Genomic DNA, 27,851 nt, shown 5'->3' with positions numbered 1-27,851 from the left:
GCTGGACGAGTCCCAATCCCGGCCGCTATTTCTGCTGGACGAGTTCCAATCCCGGCCGCTATTTCCGCTGGACGAGTCCCAATCCCGGCCGCTATTTCCGCTGGACGAGTCCCAATCCTGGCCGCTATTTCCGCTGAACGAGTCCCAATCCCAGGTGCTATTACCGCTGGACGAGTCCCAATCCCGGCCGCTATTTCCACTGGACGAGATCCATTTCTGGCCGCTATTTCCGCTGAACGAGTCCCAATCCCGGCCACTATTTCTGCTGGACGAGTCCCAATCCCAGCCACTATTTCCGCTGAACGAGTCCCAATCCTGGCCGCTATTTCCGCTGGATGAGTCCCAATCCCGGACGCTATTACCGCTGGACGAGTCCCAATCCCAGACGCTATTACCGCTGGACGAGTCCCAATCCCAGGCGCTATTTCCGCGGAACAAGTCCCAATCCCGGCCGCTATTACCGCTGGACGAGTCCCAATCCCGGCCACTATTTCTGCTGGACGAGTCCCAATCCCAGCCACTATTTCCGCTGAACGAGTCCCAATCCTGGCCGCTATTTCTGCTGGACGAGTCCCAATCCCGGACGCTATTACCGCTGGACGAGTCCCAATCCCGGACGCTATTACCGCTGGACGAGTCCCAATCCCAGGCGCTATTTCCGCGGAACAAGTCCCAATCCCGGCCGCTATTACCGCTGGACGAGTCCCAATCCTGGCCACTATTTCCGCTGAACGAGTCCCAATCCTGGCCACTATTTCCGCTGGACGAGTCCCAATCCTGGCCGCTATTACCGCTGGACGAGTCCCAATCCTGGCCGCTATTTCCGCTGAACGAGTCCCAATCCTGGCTGCTATTTCCGCTGGACGAGTCCCAATCCTGGCCACTATTTCCGCTGGACGAGTCACAATCCCGGGCGCTATTACCGCTGGACGAGTCCCAATCCTGGCCGCTATTACTGCTGGACGAGTCCCAATCCTGGCCGTTATTTCCGCTGAACAAGTCCCAATCCCAGGCGCAATTACCGCTGGACGAGTTCCAAACCTGCCCGCTATTTCCGCTGGACGAGTCCCAATCCCGGCCGCTATTTCTGCTGGACGAGTTCCAATCCCGGCCGCTATTTCTGCTGGACGAGTCCCAATCCCGGCCGCTATTTCCGCTGGACGAGTCCCAATCCCGGCCGCTATTTCTGCTGGACGAGTTCCAATCCCGGCCGCTATTTCCGCTGGACGAGTCCCAATCCCGGCCGCTATTTCCGCTGGACGAGTCCCAATCCTGGCCGCTATTTCCGCTGAACGAGTCCCAATCCCAGGTGCTATTACCGCTGGACGAGTCCCAATCCCGGCCGCTATTTCCACTGGACGAGATCCATTTCTGGCCGCTATTTCCGCTGAACGAGTCCCAATCCCGGCCACTATTTCTGCTGGACGAGTCCCAATCCCAGCCACTATTTCCGCTGAACGAGTCCCAATCCTGGCCGCTATTTCCGCTGGATGAGTCCCAATCCCGGACGCTATTACCGCTGGACGAGTCCCAATCCCAGACGCTATTACCGCTGGACGAGTCCCAATCCCAGGCGCTATTTCCGCGGAACAAGTCCCAATCCCGGCCGCTATTACCGCTGGACGAGTCCCAATCCCGGCCACTATTTCTGCTGGACGAGTCCCAATCCCAGCCACTATTTCCGCTGAACGAGTCCCAATTCTGGCCGCTATTTCTGCTGGACGAGTCCCAATCCCGGACGCTATTACCGCTGGACGAGTCCCAATCCCGGACGCTATTACCGCTGGACGAGTCCCAATCCCAGGCGCTATTTCCGCGGAACAAGTCCCAATCCCGGCCGCTATTACCGCTGGACGAGTCCCAATCCTGGCCACTATTTCCGCTGAACGAGTCCCAATCCTGGCCACTATTTCCGCTGGACGAGTCCCAATCCTGGCCGCTATTACCGCTGGACGAGTCCCAATCCTGGCCGCTATTTCCGCTGAACGAGTCCCAATCCTGGCTGCTATTTCCGCTGGACGAGTCCCAATCCTGGCCACTATTTCCGCTGGACGAGTCACAATCCCGGGCGCTATTACCGCTGGACGAGTCCCAATCCTGGCCGCTATTACTGCTGGACGAGTCCCAATCCTGGCCACTATTTCCGCTGGACGAGTCCCAATCCTGGCCGCTATTTCCGCTGAACGAGTCCCAATCCTGGCCGCTATTTCCATTTGACGATATCCAATTCTGGCCGCTATTTCCGCTGACAGTATCCAATCTCGCCCGGGACCCGTCTGCTATAGGATCACTTCTCTATGGAGGCAAGTCTTTTTTGTCAGAAACAGTCTGTGGATGGTCAAATCCGCGGCCGTTACAACTATCCCGGTTTTCTCAGATGCGGGGACTTTCCGACTGTCGGAATCTATTCCACCAGTCGGAAGAACGGAGCCCACATTGTCAGAAATGACGGCTATATGTGCCTGGCGGAAATAGCATCCGGGATTGAATACCCCCCTTAGAGGTAAATTTACTAAAATGAGTGTTCTATTAAAAATGAGATGTTGCCCATAGCAACCAATCAGATTCTATTTCTTATCTTATAGACGGCACTAAATAAATAAGAAGTAGAATCTGATTGGTTGCTATAGGCAACATCCCATCTGTAACAGAACGCCCATCTTAATAAATGTACCCCTTATAGTGGGAGGGGGGAAATGATTTGCACAGACCAATCATTTTTTAATGATCCATGAGGTCACTGCGCTCATAGCACCGGCCTTCGCTAACTGACCCGAATCAGCTCGCTTCAGCCATGATTACATTTACCCTATTCTCCATTATGCTTTCATGTAGGAAAATGTGTAGATAAGACTCTGGTTGCTATGGGTTACACAATCTTTGCCCTCTTACCTGTCAATTTTGTAGCACAGTTGAAAACAAATCAAATACTTCATCTGGTTTGCAGTCCAGGTCTGGTAAAGTGATAATGGGGAAGGTGATAACACAGCAGCCAATCAGCTCTTAGCTGCCAAATTACTGGTTGGTTTGAAAAAGAACAGTTAGGAGATGATTGGCTGCTGCATATTTACCAGCCATTTTATTACTTCACCAGGCTTAATACACTGCCACCAAAAGCCTAAGCATAGCGTGTCACTATGTATGCACTGGCCCCCTTGTATGGCCCAAATAGCAGAGCAGAGGCTCTGTAATTCATAAGCTGGCCAACATCTAACAGAAACACTGAACCAACAGAAACCATTCAGATTCTTGCAAATGAGAGCCGCAATCTGATTGGTTCAACACCTACATTTTTCTTTTTCTCCAGAGTTATGGTACCTCTGCCCCGTTACTTTTTCATACATACCACGTTCATATTAGAAAGCAAAACAGTGACAAAACAAGTCCCGCCATAACGGCGCCCAGAAGCCGCAAATCCTTTTCTGATAGGCCCTAACACATTTGCAACCTGAGAACTTGGGTGAGGAGCCCCCCAAAATTTGGGAGCATTGCGAGTTATACTACTTTCCTAAAATGACCCATGAGATGTCACAAGGTGAAGGCAGGAGGCTGCTCGCTACCAGCGGCGGATCCAGGGGTGGGGCTTCAGCACAGTTTTAAATTCAAATTGGAGAGAAAAACCAACTGTCACCTACTGCCATTCCAAACTGACTCACTGGCAGTGAGTATGGCTCCCCTATTTGAATTTTGATATGTGCTGAAACCCCACCCCTGGAGCCGCCACTGCACCCTACTATTTAGCTATGTATCTTACAATCATACAGACACATACCCTCCAACTTTACCTTTTGGACGGTACAGTACCGTCAAAAAGAGTTTTTTACTGGTTTTCTGGGTCTCCGACTTTCCATAGGAAAGCATGGCCATGCCCCCTTTCCGAATTTGTACCGGTTTCTGCCCTTTAGTTGTTGGGGGGTATGCAGACAGTGCAAGCAGAAACCTTCAACCTTTATGTTTTATTTAATCTTATTAGCACTTCGGTGGTATACCCGGAAATTTGCCGGGTTAAGCTGCACTGCTGCAGCGGGCTGTCCTGAATTTTTTTTCCGGGCATACCACCTGTAGGTAGGTGTGAGCCAGGAGTGCCTCCAGCTGGGCACCAGTGGTGCATCACCTCTAGCGACACCCTCCCGTTGCTCCCCCCCTCCTGTCGCTCTCCCCCTGACCTCTGCTCTCTGGTGATCGTACGCCAGGGCTCCCCTGCCACCAGGGGGAGGTGGGGGACTCGGGACCGCTGAGTCCGCCTGATCCGCCCCGAACCTCCACGAGCGTGGCCTGCCACCTGGTCACTGCTGCAGTGCGAATGGCAGGGGGGAGCTGCGGTGTAAGAATGCAGGAGGGCGGAGGTCAAGAACAGGAAGGGGGGGGGGGCAACAGGAAGGGGGGGGAGTCGGGACTGGTTGCTGCCCTTGAGTTGTGATTATTGCTGGGGCAGGACAAACTCCAGCAAATCCCACCAATCAAGGGGTTAAATAACCTTTTGCTGCTGGGTTTAATTGGGTATTTCTAATTGGAGTTAAATAAGGCGATTATAGTAGTGAGGTCAAAGCAACATGTTTGGACCATTAAATCCTCTCCATTGTACATACAGTAAAATAGACATGTGTGTTATTAGTACGCGGTAACAGACATAACAGCAGAACATTGTCCAGAACAAAATGCATTGCAATCATATACAGACAAGCAAAATAGCAAACCAAGCCGCATGCATACAGCATGCCAACATATGCCGCAGGCCATGCATGACGCGGGGGGGGGGTGACACAATGTGACAGCAGACAGCGGGGACTATAACATAAAGTCAGCTCAAACCAATCTAGTCTCTCAGCTTCTATCTATCTATCTATCTATCTATCTATCTTTTTATCTATCTATCTATCTATCTATCTATCTATTTATCTACCTATCTATCTACCTATCTATCTACCTATCTTTCTATCTATCTATCTATCTATCTACCTACCTATCTATCTATCTATCTATCTATCTACCTATCTATCTTATTCTATCTATCTACCTAGCTCTTTATATTTTAATTCTACAATCTAAGATAAATTGTATTGATCGGAGGATCTAGTAGAGCAGAGACTTATCAGAAGGCTGGGACTGAAATCATTACAGTATACAATGTGTAACTGGAATTTAGAACCACCACGATTTCATACAATGTATTTGAGGACGTTGTGATATTGGAAGTAATGCTGCCCATACACTTGTGAGATATTGCAAGCAATCATTCGATTTCGACCACATCTGGCCGATAAATCAAAAGATTGTATGCATTTTAATGGGACCATCTGACGTGATGCGCGGGCCCGCCGTCGAATGTCGCCTCGATAGATCTATTGAATTGCAGGAGCGTTTGCTCTAATGCAATCTGCGGGTGGGCGGGGGCGGCGTCAATGCTCTTGGCGGTGTGGGGGGCCATAGGGATCACTGCTGGTGTCTGTCTGTGTAGTTTAGCACTGTGAAGGAGCGATAAACTAGCGGCGGGGGTCAGCAGTGGCGGCAGAATTGTTTAAAACACCGGGCAACCCCTGCCGCCAGCTAGCGCTACGCTACTCCGCCGCCCTCTGCCAGCAACCGATGTGCCTCCGCAAGGGGGCACTGTTTTCACCATACGATGCGATCGGATTGGATGGACATCGCACTGTCACATTGAATCCGATCTCAAAAGTGTATGGGTAGCATTACTGTAGGTATATTGCTACAAATGGCCCAAAAAATGCCAGCCCATCCGTTATCCAACCATGGGGATTAGAGATGCTATAGCATATCTCAAACAAATGAACAATCTGTGGTAACCTGTAGCAACCAATTATTATATTATTAAATTATTTAAATGTAACGGGACAGCTGTACATGTCATTTATCATCCCAGCGTGGCATACTGCATACATCTAAATCACAGGTTTTGCCTCGCACCCTACTGAGGCGCGCAGGAAACCTTGCGGCGCCGGAGCTGCCATAATTGTCTGGTACATGTGCAGAAAGGTGTAGCGGGGACGCACTGCACGCACACAAAATAAGTTGTGGCATGCGGGAGTGTCGTCCATTCTTTCAGGATAACTCCCTCATATTCGTGACGGCACGTTGACTTATCTGGGGTCACGTACACTACACACCCATAATCATATTTATGTCTCCAGAGTCCCAAGTTGGCCGCTGCTGCGGAGAAGTAGAAATCACTGGCAAACGGGGAGCAGCCATTTCCCCGGTGATTTGAGCATGAGCAATAGAGGAACATGGCATGGCTGCCATGTTCCTGAAGACCTGTGCCCAGTGTGCCTTTAAGATGGCCGTGTCTGTGAGGAGGAATGTACACAATGTGTGTCGCTATGAACATTCAGATACAGTTACTCGGTAACCGTACTTCATTGGCTAGAGGATTTTTATTTAATAAAAACTGATAGGAAGGAGTTCATGACTAACAACAAAAAATGTCAAACCTTAAAAATTAATGAATCAGTTGCTACAGGTTACATCACTTTTTTTTTTAAATGCGCTAGTTTCAGAGAAAAAAAATCACATGATGGTGTTTATAGGGGATGCGGTCATTTGGTCTACAGCATGATGGTGGACAGTCATTAGGTCGACGCCATTAGGTTGACATGGGAAAAGGTCGACGTGGGGCTGGGTCGACATAGGAAAAGGTCAACATGGTTCTAGGTCGAAAGATCATTAGTTCGACAGTTCGTTAGTTTGACAGGTCATTAGTTCAACATTGTCTAGGTCTAAAGGTCGACATTGAGTTTTTCACTGTTTTTTGAGCCAACGTGTGCCGACAGGCGGTATTTCATGCCATACCATTCACTAGGGCGTGGTGGGAGAATGAAATAGTGTGCCGAGCGCAGCGAGGTACCGTACCGGATGTACCGTGCACTTTAAACTGTGTCCATGTCGACTGTGTTGACATTCAAGTAAAAAAACTGTGAAAAACCCCATGTCGACCTTTTGACTGTCGACCTAAACATTCTCGAACTAATGACCTGTCGAACTAAAGACCTTTCGACCTTTTCCCATGTCGACCTAGACCCATGTCGACCTTTTCCCATGTCAACCTACTGGTGTCGACCTAATGACTGTCGACCATCATGCTGTAGACCAAATGATCCCAACCCGTTTATAGTTTGGGGACTGGGATTGTCACCTGACCTGTTTTCAGTGTATGAGAAGAATCCTTGTCTCCATGTCTATGCTTAGTCTAGCAATAAAGTTTTAGGGATTGACTCCATGAGTTTCAATTCTATGTTGTTCATCTACTAGGTGGCTGCTTTTCGAGGGGTGTGGTATAGCTCACAGACAATGCCTAGGTTAACAGTCATTAGATCGACTGCAAAATGTGGACATGCGCAAGGTTGGCATTGACAAACGGTTGACACAAGCAAAAGGTCGACATATAAAAAGGTCAACTTGGGTTTGTTCACTTTCTTTGGTGTCAATGTCGACACATGAGCACAGGGACTGTACCGCTGTGCTCAACACACTTTTACCGTTACCATTTGGAGTTTGTGTGGATAGTAAAGTCCCAAAAAAGAATTAAAAAAACTCACAACGACCTTTTTTGTGTCGATCTTTTGCATGTCGACCTTTATTGTGTCAACCTATTTACTGTCGACCTAGCATTTGTCTGTCAGCTATCCGGATACCCTTTTTGAAGACCACTTCTTTCTCCGCAGTTTTGTCAGTGAGGTTTAAAAGGGCAATGCTTTTAAATGTATATCCGAGAATAATTTGCATTTAATTTGAATAATATAATAATTTGAAATTCCAACGGCAAAAGCCGCCCTCACTGAAAAACCGCCTCTTAGTAAATAGAAAACGTCACGTGTTTCAACTGGCTGAAATCTAGAATTTAATTTTTTTTTTTCAATATGAATTTTAAGACGCTTTTTGAATGATATAATGCACTTTAAAATTGTCAGCAGAAAAATGAAAATGCCCTATAGTAAAAATGTATTGTGTTACAATGTAAATGTTAATTTAAATAATCGTATTTATCTGCAGAAAATCAAGTTACGGGGGTGTGAGTGTAATCGGGTGCGAAAAGCCGTAGGCGAGGGAGTTTGTCTGTGAACTGACATTTTTAAAGCGGTAATCATTTTTACCGACTTTGCGGATGATTGCCGCTTTAAAAAAAAATACAAAATATGTCTAGCTCCCGTTTACATTTGCCCCTCCCTGTTGCTTTCTGTCCCGCTAATGACTCATGATGTTTATTGTTGATGAATATTAATAGAGAATGTGGGTGTGGCTTCACGCCTCAGTTCATGCAGTTGGCATACCCAAGATATAACACACCTGTGCTTGGTCCCGCCGGAGATGGACTATATGAAGAACACATTTTATACAACAAAAATCGCTTTATCTTATATTCCATCCTTTTCATCTCTATTTAAAGAAAATTTTTGCATAATTATTCAAATCTGAGGGGAATTTCGTGGAGATAAGATGACTAAGTTTGGCATTTCTTCCAACGGATACATGCAGTAGGTTAATTCTGTCCTCGGGAGGATTCGCGTAATCTCTAGAAGTTTCATGTTAGACAAAAGGTTAAAGATGGAGACATTCCCTCTGAGGCTTCCAATATCGAGGCCCACTCATGCATGCTTCATACTGGTTGACATTAGAGAGAAAGTTTGACTTACGTTCTGTTTGCCCACGATGTTATCAAATGGAAGTTCTGGGCTCCAGGATCCCTCCGTAAAAGTTGCCCCGCTGTTTCTCCTGTCCGTCGGACTGACGGATTCCTTCACTATGTCCTCGGGTAAGGTCAGAAGATTCTCCTCGGGTTGTTTTATTAAGTAGGTCTCAATGTTATGTTTTCTCAAGAATTCGTTTCGTTCCTTGCCATGTCCTTCTTCTACGTTATAATCCCCATTAAGGCAGTCAAGAGAGGCTTTAGAGATATGAATTCTCCTTTAAATAAAAATAAATATATAAATGACGTACAAGAACAGTATCATTGTCACTCTCCTAGGTCTGTATTTTATATGGGTCGCAAGAATGATATATGTACTGTATATAAGTCAGTGGAATGCTGTCTGCATTGTATGTAGGTCACTAGAATGCTGTCTGTGTTTAATATAGGTTACGCAGGTGCTCTATTTGTTGCATCAAGGTCACTAGAATGCTGTTTGTATTGTATAAAGGTTTCTGGAATGCTGTATGTATTGTATATAAAGACACTAGAATACTGGCTGTGTTATAAGTGTGTTAATATAATGCTGTCTGTGTTGTAAATAAGTCACTTGAATTATGTCTGTATTGTATACTAGCTGACCCACCAAGCGTCGCCCGTGAAAACTTTTTTTTTTTAATTTCCAGAATTGCTCCAAAATGTCGTCTTATGCTGCACCAGAGGCCTAAGATTGTAATTTGTGAAAACCTCCACCATAATGTTAGAATTTGTGTGTGTGTGTGTGTGTGTGTGCAGTGGTCGAGGTGGAAATTTTGAATTGGGGGTATGGGAAATTGAAGGCTAAAGTTAGGTGCACACTCCAGAAAAAGAGGGTGCCGCCACTCAAAAGGGGCCATGTCCTTGAGTGCAGTGTACCATGCCATATGCCCCCTTATACACATTATTCAAAACAGTAATAGACCCCCTTACACTTGCCCCTTAAACATTATGCCACGTGGAAAGAGCCAAAATTCCCCTTATGCAACACAGAATGAGCAAAAAAATTCACATAGAATGAGCCAAAATTCACATTATACCACCCGGATTGAGCCAAAATTCATGTTATATAAAACTGAAAGAGCTGAAATTCACACTATGCAACATGGATTGAGGCAAAATTCCCATCATCCCACGCGGATTGAGCCCAAATTCACATCATGCCACCTGGAATAAGCCCAAATTCACATCATGCCTCCCGGATTTAGCCAAAATTCACATTATGCCACACTGAAAGAGCCAAAATTCATTTTATGCCACACGGATTGAGCAAAAATTCACATTATGCCACATGGCGGGGTGATGCAGGGACAGAGACGGTGGGGTGACACAGGGACAGAGATGGCGGGGTGATGCAGGGAAAGAGATGGTGGGGTGATGCAGGGACATGCACCTCTATGTCACACTACATGTCACATTCCTTCCACCTGTTACCTGTCACATTCATCTGACCCAGCTCCTGTTTACATCAATGGGGAAATCCCAACCTCCTGAACGCAGCGTCCTGCAGCTAGTATGGAGGTTGGTCGGGGGTTGCACACAGCCTCCGCTGCTGTTTGCTGTACTCTGCAGACAGCAGCAGAGGCAGGGAGGAGGTGAATGGATGCTTGTGTGCGGAGTCCATTCACCTTGTGGACATGGGCTGAGGGGGGGCGCACGGGGAATGGGGGCAGCCCAGCAGCTTACCTTGGTGCTGGGCTTGCCCCCAGCATGATGATCGGCAGTCCCGGCAGGGGTGATCGCGATCCCAACGTTTGTAGATGATGTCAACTTCAAGCGCCACCTCCGTCTACACTGAAGGTGGGCACCACAGTGTAAATGGTGCAAACCCCGGATCCGACCTAGCTTGGATCCGTATTCCAAATGCTGGGTCGGATCCGGGATTGTAAAAGGGGTAAAAGGGGTAAAAGTGTGTGTGTTCTGTGTTTTTGTGTGTGTTGTACTGTTTTTTTGGGTGTGTTGTAGTGTATATGGGTGGGTGTTGTACTGCTTGTGGTGTGGTATGTGTATGTGTGTGTGTGTTGTGTGTATCTGTCCAATGTGTAAGTGTGCTACATATATATATGTGTGTGTAGTGTGCTGTGTGTACATATATGGTGTACTGTGTGTGTGCTGTGTGTACGTGTGTGTGATGTGTGGTCAGTGGCGTAACTATAGCTCCGCAGCCCCCGCGGTGGTGGGGGGGTGCAGAGAAATTGGGGGTGCCGCCGGGGGGGCTGCGGGGCTATAGTTACCCGCGGTCTGCGTCTCGCCCGGCTCTCTGTCGGGACCTTCCTGACGTCACGGTCCCGGCTGGCTCCTGCTGCAATGAAAACTGACAATTAGAAAATGGCTGCCCCCATACTGCAGACAGTTTTCCGTCTGCAGTATGGGGGCAGCCATTTTCTAAGAGTCCGTTTTCATTGTAGCAGCAGGAGCCGGCCGGGACCGTGACGTCAGGAAGGTCCCGACAGAGAGCCGGGCGAGACGCAGACCGCGGGTAAGAAGGGGGGGCAGGTTAGGTGTGTGGGGGGGGGGGTTTGCCGAATAAACGTGCGGCGGGGGGGCGCTAAATAGTTAGTTACGCCCCTGTGTGTGGTCTATGTATTTCCCCTACAATTATTGCCAATTGTTGAAAGCCTCCACCATAATGTTAGAATGTGTTTGCATTCATACTCAGTGACAGCAATGAAATCATTTGTCTTCGGTTTCCCAGATCATCGATCTTTTTTCCAGATCATCAATTAAGGCGAATTAAACCTTGGTGTTTTTTAGATTTCTAAGTGAAATTTCCCTAAAATGGCTTCCAGGTGCACACCACCAGGTCCAGAGGTACCTTGTTGCCGAATTTTGCGGCTCTGAGTGCCACGGTGTGTCCGCAATGCAACAGACACAAACACACAAACACACACACACTTTTCAACTTATAACCTGAATCAAAGAACAGGGTTAATATGAACAAGATAAAACATATTTTGATGCTGCGATAACAGTATCTCTTACCCTGGGATTCCACCTGATTCCAGTTTGTTTGCAATATCCACATCCCAGGACCAAACATCAAATTGCCATTTCCTGAGTCCCAACACTCCACAAAGGACGGAACCAGAGTGAATTCCTATCCTCATGTCGATGTCATGCTTAGTTCTGGATCTTACATACCTGCAAACCCAAGCAGGAAGCAGGGAAGACAATGACAGCATTGAAGAACAATTACATATAAACGATGTATTCATTATTATTAACGATGATTCGTAAAGTGTCAGATTGCTGGTCAGGGCCGGACATTGGGGAATGCAATTGCTGCTGCTACATTTTATAATACTCTAATTATATTGTAATAAAGTAAAACATATATACTCATTGTTATTACTCCAATTGTATAATTCAGTTATATAGAATGTTTTTTTTATTTTATATAACATTACATTTTTTTTATATATTAGTAGCCTTTAAAAATGTACATGCAAAAATATATGTAAAACAACACATAAAGTGGTTTCCTGGCCACACCCACTGTTTCTGTGGGTACGCCCCCATGCGCCAGCATCCTGTCTGCCTTCCTCCCACCCCCCTGTGCGAATATACGCATGTTCAGGGCGCAAACATCGGTCCTTGGTACAAATACGTTGGGGACATATTTAATTTAAAAGAGTTAATTGGGCCCCTTGTCTCTTATCTATATCTATCTATCTATCTATCTATCTATCTATCTATCAATCAATCTGTCTGTATCTCATATCTACCTATATTTTATATCTTTCTACATCTTATATGGAGACCTATTTGCATGCCTGTGATCGGGATGTCAGCAGTCGAAAATCCCAGTGCCAGAATCCCGACCAACTGCAACAAAACCTGCGCCAACGGCAACAACACCGACCATAAGTGTGCCTGGGTCTCTTGGAGGTTAGACATTAGATGGAGTTATGGGGGGAGGGGTTAAGCACTAAGTGGGAAGGTTAGGCTGCAGGCGGTAGGGTTAGGTTGCACATAGGGAAGGAGTTAGGGGAAGAGGGTGAATATACTTACCCAGCCCCTGTTGGAATTCAATAATTGGGATGCCACTTTCAGTCTTTTGATCGTCGGCATGCAATCCGCTGGTCTTGCATATCTATCTATCACTATATATAAAAAGCTAAATCCTCCTCACCTTGTTGAGGTGAAGTACCACCAGTGACCACTAAAGGCCACGGGATGGACCAAATTACTCCTTAACAGAAAGTGAAACCAAAACGATATGTTTCATACTTGCTGGATATGGAGAGGGAGCTGTGAGGTAGGATATCCGGACTAAAGCCGTCATTTTGTCCCGGCTTTTATCTAGTATCTAATATGTGGCTACAGATGTGTCCACGCTCATCTTGACCGCCGCACGCATATGCACCATGCAACCCTATGCAGCGCGGGAGAAAACGCTGCGCAACTCGCAAATTGTGGCAAACCTGATCATGGACTCTTCTTCATTCTGTTTCTCTGTCTTCTTCTCCTCCTCGTTCTTAGCATCACCAACACAGTTACCGTTGGTTTTCAGATTTTTGGTTAGTTAATTACTCCACAAAAGTGTAATTAAGGTAAAACCTGGCAAGCTCTCATAAGAAAGGGACACCCTGCTCCACTAAATTATTAACATGAAGCAGGTAACTGGAGATAATGTTACCGGCACGTAAGCTGTGAGCACAAAGGTAACGGCAGACAGGGAATGAAATGATGAAATACCTAATTGTCTTGATCATGCTGAGTCCCATTTCTACACAGCAATGAGCGTGGTCTTGCCGGGGCTCGGGTAGGCCAGACACACAATAGTAACAATCTCCCAGGATCTTAATTCTAAGGCAGTGATGTTCCTGAAAAAAAAAATAGATGTTAAAATAAAGATTAAGTATACATTGCAAAAAAAAAAACATTTATTTTTTATTTTTATAGTAAATTAAGAACTTTTGAAGTATGTATCATTTTTTAGTTATCTTCCTGCAAATCATGCACTCCTTTTCAAAATTTCTCTGCTGGAGGTAGTACTTGTCTGAGATCCCTCTCTCTCTTTCTTTCTTGCATGGCTGCCAGTCACACACAATGAATCTGAGCAAGCCATGTGAACAGAGATGTGGGAGAAGGGTGGGGGAATTTCACTGTGCAGTTAGAGATCTGAGTGGTGTACCAAAGCCTCTCGGCTTACTACATCATGTGGCATTTGACTGTGGTTGCCATGGTAGTCATACAACATGGTGGAAGCTTTGTAGAAATGGAAATTATTCACTGGAGCCGGAGGATTTGATCCAGGTTGAGATTTGAAGGGATGCTTCGGTCTGTGTCATAAAAACATTGAAATATGGTCCCGGTTGGTAAATCTACAGTGTTTAGGTCAACAGTCAACTGGTCGACACCAAAAAGTATGATGCATGTGAACAATAAGTGTTAATGGTAAAGTGTGCCGAGGGTACACGCTACACTTATTGGGGTTCCATGTTGACATTGTCACCAAAAGAACTTTTATTCCCCTTCTAACGTCATCTCCTTCTTCTGGATATTGGTCTATTTCTCTAATCAACATTATTTATTAGAATGTGTATCCTTTGCATGACCTTCATTTCTTTTCAATACTATTGCATCTTTCTAGGAAGAAGCAACTTCTTCGCCTGCACCAATTATTTTTTGTTTTTTTGTTTAATTCTTTGGTGTATGTGGCCTGTACATCACTTTGTGCCTTTTACTTGCGTGTACACTGTTAATATATGCTTGGTTATGGATAACGCCATGTTTTCCTCACTGGGTGGTACAGATGTAGCCGCGCTCAATGTTGCGGCAATCAGTCCGCTCGTGCTTGCTTGTCGCAACAAATTCTTACCTGTAGCGTGGAATTACCACAATGTGATATCGCCGCTCAATGCGTTTCTATGAGCCATGGGAGCGAATTAGTCTGATTGGCATGGCAACGATGAGCGTGGTTACCTCTGTATGTAATGAGTAAGTATGGGAAATGTCAGAAGTATTTGGAGATAGAAGATGTGTGTTTTGTTGGAACTCTCTGGAAGTGACATCACAAACACTGGTAGGAGGGGTCCAACTGTCATTACATTATGACATGACATTATGACATCATTTATTTTCACTCTTCAGCTTTGGAGCTCACATCACACATCGTCCCCTAAATCGCTCAGACACACCTGCGTTTTCCTAGGCACACTTAGCGTTTTATCTGTCACACCTGCATTTTTCTCAGCACTCCCACTCAACTGCTGGGTACCACCCCCAGACGCCTACTTCCTGTCAATCTCATTGCAAGCGGCTAGCGAAAGAAAAAAGTAGCAAAAAGTCCTCGCTTCAGTCCATACGCATGCGCGGTATATTAATAATTGCCCACTATGCAGCGATAAGGTCTGAATCGAACCCGGAGCCCTTCCCACTCGTTGCATTGCCTGAATATCATTACAGAGAGCACAGATGACGGAAACTTGATATCAAGACGGAAAAGCAAGTACTGTATTTCCAGCCAAAACACATAACACCACCTACAGCATTAACTGTCTTCAATCTAATAATAATCTATAGCAGATGGGTATACTGGCATCACAGGTTTGCTAAATGGTTCCATAGCAACAGTTACCTTCTACAATGACCGACTTCTTCCCAGATAATCAGTTGCAAAGACAAACTCTATAAGGGCAAAGAATTGTTGGCCAAAACCGGTTACGTTGTAAAACAAAACAAAACAATTATCTCCAAAATACAGACTCTGATACGGAGACACAAAGTCACAAAATTATGGTCCAGGACTTGTAGAAGTCCTGGACCATAATTTTGTGACTTTGTGTCTCCGTATCAGAGTCTGTATTTTGGAGATGATTGTTCTGTTTTTTTACAACGTAACCGGTTCTGGACAACAATGTTATGGTGAAATCATGACCAAATTCACACCAAGATTTTATTGCAGCACAGATATCTCCATCTACAATACCAGGCGGAGCATTATACAAAATTTTAGTAACAAAATTATATTTCTCCAAAGTGTCTTCTTTACCCCGTCATTATACGATAATGTTCATAAAAAAGAATGAAGTCTCTGATCACATATATGGGCATATAGAATTTGGGGGGTTATTGTGTTTGACTCGCTCGGATGCGAATTTGCACCGTTGCGAGTCCATCAGGACCCGCCCTGCGAATGACAGACTGCCCACCCCCCCATTCGCATGCCCTGCACGTTCGTGCGGCCTGCGATGGTCGTCAAACCATCGAAAGATGTGGTGCGTGCACCGTGACCGAATGCACCCAGCGCATGCACACGAGCAGAAGTGCACATGCGCATTGCAAAAAGATCGGACTCTTGCGAACACATACCCACAGCCAAACGGACCCTTTATATGGTCCGGGTGCCGGACGAGGTCCCGACAGTCGGGATTCCAAAAGGCATTTACCCGATGTCGGTATACCGACTGTCAAAACACCGACAGCCTGGTTCCCGACGGCCGTCAGCTATTTTCCCTCATGGGGAGAATAGAATAGGAGGCTCGCACAGCGAGCCACCGTGCCCGCAGCATGGCGAGCGCAGCAAGCCCGCAAGGGGCTTAGTTGTGCTCACCATGCTGTCTGAGTCCAGCCAGTCGGGATCCCGACAGGGGCGTAACTATAACTGTGCGGGCCCCATAGCAAGATTCTGAAAGGGCCCCCCCAACCACCACTGTCATGTGTGAGAGAGGGAAAGGGTGTAGGGGAGAGAAAGGGGAATAGACAGGAAGGAAAATAAATGGAGAGAGACAGATTGAGAAAGAAGGTGTCGGGTATAGAGAGAGAGAGATAGAGAGAGAGAGTGACAGACTGTCAGAGTCGGAGAGATAGGGAAAGTGTGGAAAAAGAGGATGGGAGAAGAGAGATATACTGTATAAAGAGAGGTGAGATGGAGGGGGAGTGATAGAGTGTTGAGAGAAAGAGAGGGGGAAGGTGGAAGAGAGAGTAGGGCAAAGAGGAGCTAGAGAGAGAACAGGGGGAGAGAAATAGTGGAGAGACAGAGGGAAGCGGGGGAGTGAGAGCATACTTACAACTTTGCACTCCACAGAGTTGGGACCCGTCGCGCTGCTCCTGTTCAGTGGCGCAGGCTGTGGCGTGTCTCCTGTGCCCTGCCGTTCTCAGCTATATCAGCACAGGGTCTTCTGTATCCTGCAGTTAGCAGCGCTGCGGCTCCTGCGGACAGTCCTAAGCCACTGGGTCTCGTGTGCGCCGCGGTCCTCAGTGTCCTGTTCTAACCATCAGCGCGTAGTCTTCAATGTCCTGCAGAAATCAGCCCCAGGTGTTCTGTCCGCTGTAGTTAGCAGCGCCCGGTTTCTGTGCTGCAGTCGGCAGCGTCTGTCTCCTTCTACCGCCGCTGAAGGGGGGCATGGGACAGCGGCACAGCCGCTGCCCGCACTGCAGTATGTAAATTTTTAAAAAAAAAAAACACCTGAAAAAAAGGGTGCAGGCCAGGGGAATGCCAGCTGTCCATGGGGCCCCCCAAGTGGCCGGGCCCCATAGCAGTTGCATCCCCTGCACCCACTGTAGTTACGCCACTGGATCCCGACATCGGGCTAATGACTCTCGGGATCCTGACTGTCGGACCCCTCTACCACACCCATAAGGTCCTTGGTCTCAAAATGGGCAAACCATGCTGCACCGCAGGTGGGGCAGATGTAACATGTACACAGAGAGTAAGATTTGGAGGAGTTATATTGTTTCTGTGCAGGGTAAATACTGGCTGCTTTATTTTTACGCTGCAATAAAGATTTCAGTTGGAACACCGCCCTGTATGATGCTGCAAACCACTTGTGGCTTTTAATTAATAAAATATTATGATAATAACACTGGTTCTAGTTGATAGATCTACCATGTCAATAGGTCTACCCCAAAGGGTTGACAGGGACAAAAAGGTTGACACTGTCAAAAGGTCGACATGAAAAAAAGCTGACATGCAATACGTCGACAGGGTCAAAAGATTGAGATAGAAAAAGGGTAGAGACATGACAAATTCAACAAGAGTTTTTCATGATTTTATTTTTAACCGGCTTGTTATTATTTCACCATCCATGTCGGCATAGAGGGAGAAAATAATAACTACGTGTGTCGTGCGTAGCGAGGCCCTGAGCCCAAAACATGGCGAGCAAAGCATTACACTATTTGAGGGTCCGTGTCCACAGTTGTCGACATTGACACAAAAAAAAATGTGGAAAACTCAAGTCAAACTTTTCACATGTCAGCCTTTTAACCGTGTCGATCTTTTGCTTGACAATCTTTTGGGGTAGACCTATTGACTGTCTGTCTAGACACCCTGGGGGAAATTGACTAAGATCGGAGATCTATGGGCAACCCGAATTAGGCCCATTGTACTGTGATGAATTAATTTAATTTCTGACTGATCAGGGTAACGATGCGACGGAGGAGATAAAGGATTTATTTCTCGGCAAACACCGAGAACACGGGCAAGCCGGATTTCTGCCATGATACAAACAAATGGTCTAAATAGATACACAATGTGAACAAAGCCATTAGTCTAATTATTCTGCTTTGCAGAAAAGAAGCTTATTTCGCTAAAACTGAACGGCAATTAGAAAAGCTTCATTAATAAGCTATAAAATACGCGTTTTTTTCCTTTTGCCTCTCTAGTTTCTCGGATTCTATTTGTTTTTGAAAGGAGAGTAATTTTCAGGCAATTAACACAAAAAAAAAAATAATAGAGAAAAACACATTAAAATTCATATTCTTCATTATGAGTAGTCTTCTTTTCCGCTCATAAGTTATTAAGAAAAATTTACTTTTGTACATTAGAACTTTCACGACTGTGTCGCGCCATTTTGACAAAATGTGGTTACACTTTATTTGGTGTATTAAAATGACACCATACAGAATAATTATTTCTTCTATCTATATACAAAAAAAGTTTGTATACTGTATATACCTGAAAATGCTGTTTTCTTACAACATAAGCCTATTTATATTTTATTGGCACACTAAGGGGAACATTTATTAAAGCTTGTAAAAATGAATTTGATTCTGCTGAACATTTCTCTATTGTATCCTAGAAAATGATAGAATCTAATTAAAAGGTGATACTTTGTAAAGGCAGATAAGTACTCCACCGTGTTAAACTGTGGCCTGGCCACTAGGGGCACTGTCCAGTTTTATTCCAGATCTGATGTGTATAGATGGGAACAAGAAGTAGAGTCATCTGATGAAGGTGGAGCAGTGAATACAGTATGTCCTTCTTATGTTACAACCACGCATTTCGCACATTATATTATGCTATATTATTTCAGAAATTGTATTTTCTTGGGTTTGACTCAAGTTGGCAAAATTAATAAAGGTTTAGCTTAAAAAGGAAAAAAGGGGTAAAAGAATTGAGTTGTGATTTACAGAGAACAGAGGGAAAAACAAACGCGTGGAATCGGCAAACATCGCAAACTTCCGCCAAAGGGACCTGAAATTCTTTAGCCGTTGGGTTTCGAGTTGATGGTATAATTTTAATTAAAATATTTAATTACAATTATTTATTTCACTGGAGTGTTTGCATTGCAGAGTGCTAGATCTATTAACGGCCTCCCTTGTGTTTTGCTTGATATTTCTAGTTAAAGACGCAATTTCTATGAACAGGAATAGAAACCCTTATTCAGCTAATGACAGAAATCTTGCATAATTGTGTACAGGGAAGACACACGCGACTGAGACTTGTGTCACTTTTATGTCATGTAAAAGACAGCAAGAAGTGTCTATTGGAATAACGCGTCAAGTGACAGCTGCCAAAATAGGATGGGAATAGCTATGGATGTTACTAATAAGCACAGCGCCACTTGGATCAAGGAGCACAAAGCAGAATAAAGGGCTCACTAATATCGGTGTGAATCATTTCATGTTACATAATATCACCCTGGCAGTACACACGGACACATGGGTGAGGGATGGGGGTAACGCAGCCACTGCAGGCAGAGATAATATCACCCTAACATCTCTCTGATCAACCGGTGCCAACTCGCGGCAGACGTGGGCACATTCTGGGGGCGGCAGTGTGGGACTCTGTAATAATGACAGTTATTAAATATACATGTATTTTTAATAAAGGGTTTCTTTAACGTGAGGATTTCATTTCTGTCATTCCCTGCAGAAAGCTAAAAATAATATACTGTATAAACTTAGAACAAATTCTATAATATGAAATTCAAAAATAAAATATCCAGAACCATAACATGAAGGATTATGGGTAATTATACAGTATTGCTGCTTTCAGACCGCAAAACTGGCTTTGACCCTGTATTTGAAAACGTTTCCAAAAACGGGTCTGCCAGATAAAGTCCCTTTCACACCGCAGCTCTTAAACGGTATATTACCGTTTAAGTGCCGATTTTTTGACACTGGCAGACCCGTTTTTGGAAACTTTCCAAATACAGGGTCAAAGCCAGTGCAGCCTTCAGCCCTCCCCTCCCCTCCGTGCAGCTCCCCCCTCCCCAAGAGCGCGTGTCGACACCCTCCGCACGTGTCGACACCCCCAGCGCGTGTCGACGCCCCCTGCGTGTCAACGCCCCCCCCCCCCCCATGTCGACCTAACCCCGTGCAGCCGGTACCTCCATTGTGGATCCCGGCACTGCAGTTCTGTATGGTCGGAAGCACTTATGAAAAAAAGTGTCTTTCAGAAAATGGCTGCCCCATAGGAAAACCTGTTTAAAAAAACTGTCTTTCATATGGGGCAGCCATTTTCCAAAAGTCACTTTTCTTATAACGGGGGTAGGTCGACACTGGGGGGGGGGTCGACACGCACGCGGGGGCGTCGACACGCGGGGGCACGGGGGTAGGTCGACACGGGGGGCGTCGACACGCGGGGGTGTCGACACGCGCACGGGGGGCGCGGGGCGGCTCCAGTGCTGTGAATATTTAATGAGCGCTCATTAAATATTCACTGCGCTGAATTTAGGACCCAGCTCATTGGCTGGGTCCTAAATACCGTTTCAGACCCGATTTTGAGCCTAAAAAACCGGGTCTGAAACGGGTAGGACCCTGCATTTTAATCGGTTAGAAAAAACGGTATTTTCTAACCGGTTAAGTGGTCCTGCACCTTTCAGACCGCACAGATTACCGTTTTAAAACGGTAAAAAAACGGCAATATACCGTTTACAAAGTGCGGTCTGAAAGGGGCATTAGTTGCATGCACCAAATTCTATCAAGGGACCCACATCAATGAATATATTTGAAGCCAATCCCAGAATACCAGTCCTGTTGGTGATTGCTACATTGTAAACATATTTTAACTATTACCATATATGTATAACAAAAAAAGTTTTGGCAACTTTGCCTTTGCAAAACTACGCTCAAATGTTTCCGTTAGGAATTTAAAACCAGAATGTTGGGAATTGAATTTCTTGAAAAATGAATAAAAACAGAGACATTTTTGCAATTCAAAATCCAAAATTCAGATCTAAAATCCAAATTCCAAAACTTATGACGATCCGTACCCGGACTCATTTCAGAAGGGATTTCCTCAGGACCTGGTTTTGGTGCAACTCTACAAAATTTCCGTTTCTTCGGATTTCTAGAGAACTGAACAAGATGACTCTATTCGATACAAAACCCAATTATTTATTCCTCGCCTCTGGGATATCATTTGTAAAAGAAAGATATAAAGGTTGCAAAATAACCTATACTAAACATTTCAGGTAAAGGCTGAGGTAAACGACTGGCTTATCTAAATGTCATTCCACTGTACGTTAAAATACCAATTACCTCAGAATATGGAACGAAACCAGACAAACATGAAACAGACTGATTGGAACATTGATTTTGTCTCTCGGAAGTTCAGCTTTCACTCTTTAAGGTCAAATGATAATCTGAGTTAAACTTGTTTTTTGTTCGGAAACTATTGTTTGCAGATTGCCGCAAATGACAATGTAGACAAAGGAAATTATAGCGCAAGTTTATTTGTTTTGAAATTGTGAGTGGATGATAAAGTAATGACACAAGTTTGTATGGGCAAACGCAGGATTTATGGAGGGGGGTGTCCAAACGTTTGTTTTCAGAGCGAATGTCACTAGACCATGAAGAATGCATAATTAGCATGTAACAATCTGTAGTCTGCAGATTATGTAATACAGTATATCAGACATACACAGGTAGAATGATCCCGGTAAACTACCCCCCAAATTTTCCCTCTGGTGCGATCATTGAGAACAGATCCACAGACTCGGCAGACTTGGTAGGAAAATCTGCAGCCAATGGGGCATGTGCAGAAGTGCCATTCCACCCTTTATCCTGCTCGTAGTGGCTGCTGGCCAGGCTGTGGGGAAAGCAGATTTCTGGGCAACTGCACCCCCCCCCCCCCCCATGTGTTTGCCAATGGATAATATTCGCTACACTTTAGACCTTATGAATACTTGCCTAAACATGAGCTGAAGTGAAATATTGGCCCAGATTCTGATTCTAAGTCAATGCAATCATTGTCCGCCAATAAGCTCTTCACTGTATGCAGACAGTAAGTTTTTTTTTTTTTTTTTTAATGATTATTCCGAGTGAGTCGGTAGGGGCCCAATTCATTGATTTACCCAGAGCCAGTTGATAAGATGGGTCTGCTTTGATCCCCTTTGCCTGTTATCAGGGTGGTGGGTGGATTGCAGGGTGCCCACAATTCGGTGGGAGGCCCAATTAGGGGGACATCCTGGCTGACCGGACTGGCTAGGGAAGAGGCTGTGGCTGTGTCTAGCAGGCAGCCAGGGACAGCTGTTAGGGGTGTAAGTAGCCAAGTGCTAGATACAGCATTGCAGCATTATATAATAGTATATAACAGCTGCCTGGCAGGTCAATATTTTACATTGTTTGAACAAGGTTTCAGCTTCTGTGGTGACACTGGAAAGTTTATCAATAGTAATGGAGCAGAAGCACAAATAAAAGTTTCCGAGTCTCATTGACTGTATATAATTAAAGCCATTAAGGGGAAATCTTCATTCAATATTTATAAAATAAATTTAGATGTTGTTTGTGTTTCTTAGAAAACTGATGCATGACCCTGTGCTTAAATAAATACTTAACACTTAACCTAAAATAAGGACTCGGAGACTAGGCTCTTAACAACTTGTTGATTTAACAACTCTAAATTAAATGCTGAGATCAAGGAATTAAACCAGGTGATCCAGCAGGTAAATCTAGTCAACAAAGGCAGCAAAAAAACATGAATAATCATTAAACCTCTAAATATGACCCAAGACCAGTTAACCGGCCAAACAGCTAATGCAATGGGTGTGGATCGTATTATCGACCACACTGTTGGGTCGACAGTCATTAGGTCGACACTGTTGGGTCGACATGCAGGAAGGTCGACAGGGTTCTAGGTCGACATGTTGAAGGTCGACAGGTGTCTAGGTCGACATGGTTTAAGGTCGACATAGCGTTAGGTCGACATGGGTTATGTCGACAGGTTGTGAGGTCTACATGGGTTTTCTCACTGTTTTTTTTACCCGAATTTCGACATGGACACTGTTTGAAGTCAACCGCAGCCCCTCGCTTCACTCGCAATGCTTCGGGCACGGTGCCTCGCTGCGCCCGGCACACTATTTTATTCTCTCACCATGCCCTAGTGGATAGTAGGGCATGAAATACCGCCTGTTGGCACATGTCGGCTCAAAAAACAGTGAAAAAACCCATGTCGACCTCGCACCTGTCGACATAACTCACGTCGACCTAACGCTATGTCGACCTTAAACCATGTCGACCTTGTCCCCTGTCTGCCTAGAACCCTGTTGACCTTCAACCATGTCGACCTAGAACCCTGTCATCCTTCCTGCATGTCAACCTAATGACTGTCGAGACCTAAGTGTGGTCGATAATACGACCGTATCCCAATGCAATTAACCAACCCACCACCACTAAAAAAAGGGGAGGGTGGGCAGGAAGATGCGGGACAAGAGGCTGGCTCCTCCTCTAACCCAATTATATAATTCAGCTATATCCTTATTGGATGCCAAGTCACCTGTTCCCCACAAGGCCATCCCCAGCCTCGGCCTCAGGCGTTTAACCCTCTCCTCTCCAGTCATTCTGTTCTTCTATGTAGGTGACTATCGCCAGTACTAAAGGACATAAGAGCAGGGGGGGAGGCCACGGTGTGACGACTGTCTGACTCTATGTCCTGAAGAAAGAGGACATAATATAATTTGCTCGATATCTAAATGTACTTGTGGCTTCACAAAAATAGACCTGAGAGTCTTACACTCAATACAGCGGAAAAATCATGTCTGAAGGTCATGGAGGAGACTGCTGCAATTAATAATGTGCTCATACAAAATAAATGTGCATGCATTAGGCATTACGGTGAGGAAGTCTGTTAGTAAGACCTGTATCAAGGGAAATCTGAGCTTTTCTTTTATAAAAAGGACAAAACGTGTTTAAGGAGTAATTCGTGGAAGGCGACACATCCGTGTTAGTACGGTAATGGTAGATTTGCCTGTATCTAGGCCCTCGGTCACCGTCTGTATTTTGCAGTGAGCAGTACCGACCTCAGATTCTCGGAGATTCTGGCGCAGTCTGCTATTTGTAAATACGGTACTCTGTAGTTCAGCGATTTCTACACAAATTAACATGCTATACATGACAGCGCTCACACAAAAGCCGGGTAGAATGAGAAATAAGTACGTTTTTTTCTCAGCGTCTGACTATAACAAGGCAAGGTTAAATCTGGTTGATCCTGTCGACAAGCGGATTGATGTATAATGCGCGTCAGCGTCAAATGACAGCAACACAAAACAAGTCAGTCACCTGCCTAAAAGTCTTCACGGGAGCGGTGGCAACCACAATACAGTATCAGTGACACGCAGCGATAACGTGACAACTATACCAGCACAACAATGAACAAGAGGCTTAGAGGGAACACAGTAATGTGTCTGCTGCATGGACATGTTCTGTACATTAACCTCATTCTAGTAGTACACACATAGGGGGTGATTACAGGCTACCGCGACCCCTTTAGCGCCATAGTCACGGCTGTTCATCACACACTGTGTAGCGCATGTGCCACACGAGTTCTTACGGAACTCTGCCACTATCGGCACTGCATCCAGGTCAGAATCCAGGTCAGAATCCTTATAATAACCTATTGCAGTGGTTCTCAAACTCGGTCCTCGTGTCCCCACACCGTTCATGTTTTCCAGGTCACCGGACAGGTGCACTCATTACTGACTGACAAATTTCAAAAGATCCACAGGTGGAGCTAATTACGTCACTTGATTCTGTGAGGAGACCTGGAAAACATGCACTGTGTGGGGTCCTGAGGACCGACTTTGAGAACCTGTGCTCTATTGAAATTATTATACAGCTACCTAAAAATCTGGTTGGCCAATGATTGTGTGATCCTATGCATCTACTCTGGTATCGGCCAATGAAAAAGAACGATGTCTATTGCCTTCCGGACATTCACCCAACCACTGACCACTTGCGATCCGCCCGGTAACTGATTATTGCAACTACTCCACATTAAAATGCCAAATTTTGCCAATGTTTTTCTTCATCGCCCTTTGTATGAACGTAAGTAAACAACTGCAATTATTACGTACATTTAATTAGCATCCAGATATATTATAAAGGGCGGACTCACATGTGCTAAGCGGTCGAATCTCGCAAAGAGTTCATTTAACATTCGGACCAGCTCTTGTGCCGATAAGGTTGTGGACAGATTGGTGAATCCTTTTACATCTGCGAAAAGAATGCTGCAAAAGACAATATAACACAACGTTAACACTCTGCTTCTTCACACAAGACATAATACATAGAATATAAAGTCAGATACTAGATCTATATATCCATTTAAATGTAACATCATAGTGTTAAATTCAATGCTGACTTTGGGATTATAAGAACAACTGATCAGTAGAAATTTACTAGCACTATCTATATATTTATAGATATATACCTTTGGAATGTAAGCTCTAACGAGCAGGGCCCTTTCTCCTCGTGTGCTTTACATCTCTGCCACTGTTATAATTGCGTCAGTGTCCGCTGTTGCAACTGTCTTTTATTTTTACCATGTCCTTGTCCTAATTTGCATTTGTACTGTCAATCACAATCTTTCTTGTATTGTTATTTGCTCATCTACGTACAAGGCGCTGCGGAACCCTTGTGGCGCCATATAAATAAACGGCAATAATAATAAAAATAATTATATATATATATATATATGTGGCTAAGGGTTCCTCCCCCCTATGTGATGAAGTACCACTAGTGACCAATAGAGGCCACTCAACAGACCACATTACTCCTTTGTGTGCTGCGATTGAGGAACACTCACTGATCTGTTACACCCTTGCTGGATATGGAGAGATGGAGCAGTGAAGACAGAGATTGGGTGTAGGAACAGATAGGGCACTGGGGGTGGGGTGGAGAGTTTGTGGACTAAAAGCTGAAAGTAAAAACTGTCACAGCTCAAAGTGAAAGTACAATGCAGAAGCCGTCATTTTTTATGGGGATTTAAACTAGTATTTGAAGTATTTGCAAACATCTTAAGTCGAAATCTGGAAATCACTGATCCTCCCACCTACAGGACTGCTCCTGGGACTTAGGGAATTCACCCTCACAGTCATTTAGACTGTCCCCTCCCCCACATGTTGTCTATTGTTTTGGTCTCATGCCATCCGCCCTTCACTCTGTCACCCCGCAGTGTGAGTTCAAGTGGCAGGGAAAGGGGTGGTGCTGCTTCCCACACTTCCACTGCACATATTGTTTACTGTGGTACAGAAGGAGGGTATTGAAAAAGTGTAATAGTGGGAGGAGCTTGTAATGACAGACAGGTAACTATCTATGGTGGGAGGAGCTTGTAAAGACAGAGTAAATTGTAATGGCAATTATCAGCTTTTAAAAGTGTTATGGTGGGAGGAGCCTGTACAGACAGGTAAATGTGTAATGGTGGGAGGAGCCTTAGACGGGTAACAGTGTTATATTGGGATGAGCTTTTAATAAGACAGGTAACAGTGTTATAATGGGAGAAACGTGTAATGACAAACAGTTATATGGTGGGAGGAGCTAGTAATAATTGATTGATTTTAAATGTCTTGGCATTAACTGTAGTCACCAAGCTCTTTACCATTCCGTTAGTCTACCTTGGTCATCAGTCATTTATCTTATCCTCGTGGTATGTCTACTTGTCCCAACTATTTCTCCCCACCTTCTTTTTCTGCCTTCCCCACTATCTTACTATATCACCAAGTAACATTATTAACAATGGTGGGAGGGGTCCCAGGTTAGACCTGCTGTCTCTTAATTCCAGTATTGATACTATTAACAATGGTGGGAGGGGTCATAGGTTAGACCTAGTCTCTTCTTTCCAGTATTGATACTATTAACAATGGTGGGAGGGGTCCCAGGTTAGACCTACTGTCTCTTCATTCCAGTATTGATACTATTATATACATACTGTAAGATAAAACATTTGATCTAAATCTGTCCCAGTTCAATGGGAAGTACAATAATCTTTTCTTCTTTATGTACATGTTAATTTACTAACACTGTCCACCGCCAAATGATCAATGCAGGGAACCCCCAAGACCCTTACTGCAGCCAGCCAATCAATCAATCAGCCGGCAACTTATTTAAAAACCTTTTGAATGCTCTTTGCCAGAGTTCTGTGTGTAAAAGGGTTTTAAAAAAATATATGTCTTCCTTTGACTGTACATAATATTTCCTAATTATTATTAGTCCTGTAATGAGATAGTGCACTTGAGGTTAGATGTTGTTAAGCGTGTAAATAGAATTGTTATTTTTTTGCTTTGAAACTAAAAGGCAGTGTGCATGAAACATATTACATCAAATATGGATTTACAGGTTACAATAATTGCTAACTATGGTCAATAAAAAGCTCAAACCACCCAACCAACCAACAGCACAGTCTGATCCTTATAGTGTAAAATCAATAATGCGGAGTGCATTGAATAAGCACATCATGTTCATATCTGGTGGATAGTAAGATGATGGGTTAAACATGCTGACCGATCAGGGCCGGATTAAAGCTGGGGCAAAAAGGGTCAGTGCCCCTGGGCCCCCCATTAGCTAGGGGCCCCCTATGGTTGGCATGTATTTTTTTTATTTAAACATTGTTTTTTTTTTGTTTTGTTTTTTAGCTAAAGGTTTTGTGCATGGGAGTGGGGTAGTGCTGCAGCTCCACCTATCTGCCAATGCCACAATGATTAATGGTGCTGAGCATCGGGAGCCAAGG

General features: G+C 44.9%; 1 protein-coding gene across 2 annotated transcripts in view; it reads right to left on the bottom strand.

Moving 5' to 3' along the window:
- The window catches only part of ADCY8 (adenylate cyclase 8), a 184,935-nt gene that overhangs the window by 82,728 nt on the left and 74,356 nt on the right, over window positions 1–27,851 (bottom strand). For both annotated transcript variants that reach the window (XM_083144870.1, XM_083144871.1), the window contains exons 4-7: window positions 25,242–25,353; window positions 13,376–13,503; window positions 11,660–11,818; window positions 8,649–8,919 (exon numbers count right to left, since the gene is read on the bottom strand). In XM_083144870.1, coding sequence (XP_083000996.1) covers window positions 8,649–8,919; window positions 11,660–11,818; window positions 13,376–13,503; window positions 25,242–25,353 — 670 coding nt within the window. The remainder of the gene's footprint in view (window positions 1–8,648; window positions 8,920–11,659; window positions 11,819–13,375; window positions 13,504–25,241; window positions 25,354–27,851) is intronic.

Source organism: Crinia signifera, chromosome 5, assembly GCF_055691185.1.
Source record: "Crinia signifera chromosome 5, ASM5569118v1, whole genome shotgun sequence".
In the NCBI taxonomy this organism is placed as follows: domain Eukaryota; kingdom Metazoa; phylum Chordata; class Amphibia; order Anura; family Myobatrachidae; genus Crinia; species Crinia signifera.
The sequence above is the reverse complement of the archived record's forward strand: the minus strand, read 5'-3'. Positions and strand labels throughout refer to the sequence as shown.